This window comes from Dipodomys merriami, unplaced genomic scaffold (assembly GCF_024711535.1).
Source record: "Dipodomys merriami isolate MVZ:Mamm:240054 unplaced genomic scaffold, mDipMer1.0.p SCAF_4, whole genome shotgun sequence".
In the NCBI taxonomy this organism is placed as follows: domain Eukaryota; kingdom Metazoa; phylum Chordata; class Mammalia; order Rodentia; family Heteromyidae; genus Dipodomys; species Dipodomys merriami.
The window spans coordinates 94623120-94627850 of record NW_027205603.1 but is presented as its reverse complement, the minus strand read 5'-3'; the positions used below and the strand labels follow the sequence as shown (position 1 = coordinate 94627850).

The 4731-nt window shown below is 65.1% G+C and overlaps 1 protein-coding gene across 3 annotated transcripts; it reads left to right on the top strand.

Annotated features, from left to right (window-relative positions):
• Positions 1 to 2480: 2480 nt before the first annotated feature.
• On the top strand, positions 2481 to 4446 carry LOC138806362 (lymphocyte antigen 6H-like). 3 transcript variants are annotated; one of them, XM_069991851.1, is made up of 4 exons: positions 2481 to 2560; positions 3166 to 3296; positions 3581 to 3700; positions 3926 to 4446. In XM_069991851.1, the coding sequence occupies exons 2-4, from the start codon at positions 3230 to 3232 to the stop codon at positions 4159 to 4161; spliced, it is 423 nt and encodes a 140-aa protein (XP_069847952.1). In that variant the 5' UTR covers positions 2481 to 2560; positions 3166 to 3229; the 3' UTR covers positions 4162 to 4446. The 3 variants fall into 3 exon arrangements, with proteins under 3 accessions (XP_069847952.1, XP_069847951.1, XP_069847953.1); XM_069991850.1 differs by lacking the exon at positions 2481 to 2560 and adding an exon at positions 2734 to 2861; XM_069991852.1 differs by lacking the exon at positions 2481 to 2560 and adding an exon at positions 2899 to 2914.
• The last annotated feature ends 285 nt before the right edge of the window (positions 4447 to 4731 follow it).

Here is a 4731-nt window from a genome sequence, read left to right as displayed (position 1 = left end):
CTAGTGCTCTACCACTTTGAGCCACAGCGCCACTTCCAATTTTTTGGTGGTTAACTGGAGATAGTCTTGTGGACTTTCTTGCCCAGGCTGGCTTTGAACCACAATCCTCAGATCTCAGCCTCCTGAGTAGCTAGGATGACAGCTAGGATGAGCCACCAGTGGCTGACTGGATTTCTCTTCTTACGAGCCAATCTTTCAGCATTCCCTTCCTTCTTGAATGCTGGGCCTTGCTCCTGTACTCTGAACACACACACACACACACACACACACACACACACACACACACACACACACACACACACACACACACACACACTTCATTTATGTACTTATTTAGTGGCAGTCCTGGGGCTTGAACTCAGGGCCTGGGCATTGTCCCTGGGCTTCTCCACTCAAGGTTAGTACTCTACCGCCCGAGCCACAGCTCCACATGCGCATTGTTTTCTCCCACTTTCAGTGGTTAATTTCAGATAAGAGTGTTTTGGACTTTTCTCCCTGGCTGGCTTCAAACCTTGATCCTCAGCTCTCAGCCTCTGGAGTAGCTAGGATGACAGGCGTGAGCCACAGGACCCAGGATGCTCTTTATAGCTTTCTTTAGTAAAGGGCAATTAGTGGTATACCTCTCAACCTCTCTGAAATACATTTAATTTTTGGAAAAAATACATTTGTTTGGCAAATGTATTTATCTAAAGCTTGAAATAACCTTTCAACTTTTAAGGCCTTTCTCTTAGGAAAGTTTGAACAGTCTACTATATTAAGATGCCTTCTGTGTCTTGATTCTGCAGTTGCAGATTTAACTAGATTAAAAGGAACTCAAAAGAATAGAGTCCTAAGACTTTCTAATCAGCAACTTCTTTAGATTTGTAGAGCCTGGAACATCCCGTACCTGCAGAGGGCCCCGCACTGCGGCTCTGTGTTCTGGCTTTCCAGATAAATCTTTTATTTGTCCCTATAGTTTGGCCTTGGGTCACTGGTGGAGTTGGTGGGAAGCAAGGGATGTGGGCCCAGGGTCACAGGACCCCCACCCCACGCCCAGTGCTGCTCCTGCGCTTGCCTCCCACCGTGGGGTGCCTCCCACAGCGTGGCTTCCCTGGAAGCTTTGTTTGGGCACCGCTTGTGTGGCCAGAACCCGCACCAAGACCTGGACCCCAGATCCAGGAGGGTCCTAGCTGTGCTCAGGATGCAGCTGGCCTGTCTGGCGGGCAGGCAGGCTCTAGAGATCTAGCACCCTATGTATTTGTTTGAATTGTGTTTGGGCTGCGCCCTGCCTGTAGCCACTTCTTCCCCTGATTCTGTCTTCCACTCTAAAAGTGACTTAGAGACCTTTTCTCTACAGTAATGCCAGTCGGGTCCCCTCAATCTCTCTTGCCTGTCCCTTCCTTCGTCTCCATCCTCAAAATCATCCAGTGAAGCAGTGGGCAGACAAGGGTCTCGAGCCGAGGCTTCTTGGGTTCTGAGGGTGGCTGTCATCTGATCACCGGGAGACTCTAAGCAGGGAGTGCAACCTCTCTGGGCAGTCTCCTCATCTGCAAAACCAGAAATGAAAACAATCCCTGCACAGTAGGATTAATATGAGTCCATACTGAGATAACGCATGTGCTTTGAGCAAGTGAGACAGCGTATGTGCTCAATCATGTTATATGAGGTGACTATCGGGCAAAGGTGTACTCTTCTAGTGATCAGCTCTGTGTGGTCATGCATGCCTGTAATCCCAGCACTCGAGGCTGTAGTGAGAAGACAATGAATAAACCCAGCTTGTGCTGTATTTCTGGAATATAAGCATACTAGCTAGCATAGAGGCTCACTACCTGTGATTCTAGCCACCCAGGAGGCAGAGGTTTGGGAGGAACAAATTTTGAGGCCAGCCCAGGCAGAAGAGGTTGGGGGCCTCCCATCTCAGGCCAATGAGAAGCTGGGTACAGTACCTGTGCCGGTCACCCCAGCTGGGGCCACCCCATGTCACCCCGGCCTAAACAGGAGGCCAGCCGTCCAAGCCTGCCCTGGCAAAAAAGCTCCATCCTCCGGGGGAAATGAAGAAAGGAAAACAAACGGCCGGGGGCCTGGCCCCGCCACACAGCGCCTGCCTAGGTTAATGCAAACCTTAGTTCCGCCGCCCTGATCATGAGTGTCACGCAGGGCTGGGCGGAGACGGGGAGCTGTGGCTCCCCCTTTCCCGGTGCGGGGCGAGCCGCGGGCACCTGTCCACGCCGGTGACGCTGGCCAAGGGCTTCCCGGAGCCGGCAGGGCTGGCGAGGGGGCCGCGGCCGCCCGTCCCACGCCCGCCTGGGGGGGGCGGGCCCCGCGTGGGTGTGGCCGCGGCCGGGTCAGCGCGACTCTCCTGCGGGCAGGGACGCTCGCGGAGGTGGGGGGGCGGGAGGCGGAGGGAGGGATCCCGAGCCCCAGACTCCCGCGCGCGTGAACAGCCGCGCGGAGCCCGCGGCCGCGGCCGCCCTCCTCCGCTGCGTCTTTGTGCGCTCTGCCGGCGTCGGCAGCCGAAGCTCCCCGAGAATTTCCAGGGGGGCCTTGCCCAGCGGAGGGGGAGGGGACCCCGCCTCGCCCGGTAGGTGGGGGTGGGTGGGAAGGGCGCGTGCGCGCGCGCGTGCGGGCGAGGGCGCGGGAGGGCGGGCGGCCCGCGGCGGGGTCGGAGCCCCAGGCGCCCCCCGCCCCGCGCGCCCCCCGCCGCCCCCGGCCCCGCGCGGCCCCCGCCCCGGCTCCGCCCCGCCTCTCGCGCGGGGTCCGCGTCTGCGGCTGCGTTCCCCGAAAGACGAGGCTGCGCCCGGGCTCGGGTCCGCAGGGAGACCGAAGGGCACCGCTCCCCGCGCCGCGCACGCCGCCCCTCCGCGCGCCGACACCCCAGGGATGTGAGTGCGCCCCCCCCCGGCCCCGAGGCCCGCGCCCCGCGCCCCGATCCGCGGTGAGCGCCGAGGCGCGCGGGAACCGGGGACGGGGCTCGGTGCGGGGCTCCCGGCCCAGGGGTGGGACCGGGGAACGCCGCGCCCCTCCCCAGCCCCCCGCCCCGGGCAGAGGAACGGGGTACGGGGCTCGCTCCCCCCAGCGCCGGCGGGGGGTGGGGCCTCGCGGGCGGGACGCGGGGCCCGCGGAGGGCGGGGGGTCCCCGAGGCCCGGCCGGGCGCCGGCTGTGCTGACCGCGGCGTCTCCCGCCAGGCCCGCGCCCCGGAGGACCCCCGCCCGCAGCCCGCGCCCCGCCGCCCCGCCGCGCGCCCCGAGCATGCTGTCGGCCGCCGCGCGGAGCCTCGGCCTGGCGCTGCTGGCGGCGCTGCTGTGCCCCGCGCCCGGTGAGTGCCCCGAGGGCGGGGCCGGGCCCGGGTCCTCCGGGGGCGGGGGAGGGGGATCGCGGACCCCACCCGAGGCTGCCCCGCCCCGCGGGGCCGTGCGCCCCAGCACCCCGGGCCGGGCTCCGCCTCCCGCCCCTCGGGGGCCCCAGCGGGGCTCCGCCTGGCTCTGGGGGCGGTGGGGGGCAGCGCGGGGTGCTGGGGGGCCGCTGCCCCGCAGCAGGTGGGAAGGACAGGTGCCAGGTGCCGGGCCTGGCCGGTCATCCTCGGCCTGGGAACCCTTGCAGCGAATGGCCTGTGGTGCCAGGACTGCACGCTGACCACCAACTCCAGCCACTGCACGCCGAAGCTGTGCCCGCCGTCGGACACCGTGTGCGCCAGCGTGCGCATCACCGACCCCAGCAGCAGTGAGTCCCGCCCGCGAGCAGGACCGGCCTGGGGGGCGGGGGGGGGGGGGCTTGGCCGTGTCCTCCCCGGCCCTTTGGCTTGGGGCAGGCGGGTGGGTTGGGGGCCTTGCTGCGGTGGGCCAGCGGCCTCCGCTCTGCCCAGCCCTGGCCCTGTGTGGAGCGGGCGTAGCGCTGGGGTCTGGAGGGCCGGGAGGAGCCGCAGCCCCGGCCCATCTGTCTCCCCAGGCCGGAAGGACCATTCGGTGAACAAGATGTGCGCGTCCTCCTGCGACTTCATCAAGCGCCACTTCTTCTCAGACTATCTGATGAGGTTCATTAACTCGGGGATCTTAAAAGTCGACGTGGACTGCTGCGAGAAGGATTTGTGCAACCGGGCAGCCCCCGTGGGGCTCAGCCCCTGGGCCCTGACCTGGGGGCTGCTGCTCAGCCTGGGGCTTGCTGTCCTCGGGGCCGGGCCCTGAGGTCCCTTCCTCCCGTGTCCCCTGCCTGCCTGGCGGGAGCCGGGGCAGCGGCGGCTGCATCGCGGTCTGTGGCGCACACCATCTCCAGATGGGAGGCCGCTCCACCTGCCCGGAGCTCCAGGTAGCCCGATCTCCCCAGGAGGTCAGGCATCCTGGCAAGAAGCTGGGGGCAGGGGCAGGGGGCTGGGACCCCCAACCCCTGAGGGGAAGGGAGGCTGGGCCAAGTGCGGCCCAGTGGCCTGGCCCAAAGGGCATCTTCTACCGAGAAATAAAGTCGCTTCTGAGTCCTGAGGCCCGGGTCTGAGCCTGGGGTGGGTCGGGCAGATGGCAGAGCGGGGAGCTGAGACATCAGAATTGGGGGGAGGGTTGGTCACGCACGCTCTGGCGGTCTCAGGGCGGCGTGCCATGCCGCCCGGATGGGAGCCAGTGAGTGGTGGGCTGAGGGGACAGGGTCGCAGGGCAGGCCCGGGGGGGAGGGGTCGGAACCTGTGTGCATGCGCCAGATGCCAGAGACACCCGTGACGCACAGTGCCGCACACAGGCGCCCAGACGCAGCACTCTGCGTCTGCC

What these genes read in the sequence shown, in the direction of transcription:
- LOC138806362 (XM_069991850.1), top strand. An exon ending in GCTGCTGTGCCCCGCGCCCG is followed by an intron (nt 3,297 to 3,580) that starts GTGAGTGCCCCG and finishes GAACCCTTGCAG; the next exon opens with CGAATGGCCTGTGGTGCCAG. An exon ending in CATCACCGACCCCAGCAGCA is followed by an intron (nt 3,701 to 3,925) that starts GTGAGTCCCGCC and finishes CTGTCTCCCCAG; the next exon opens with GCCGGAAGGACCATTCGGTG.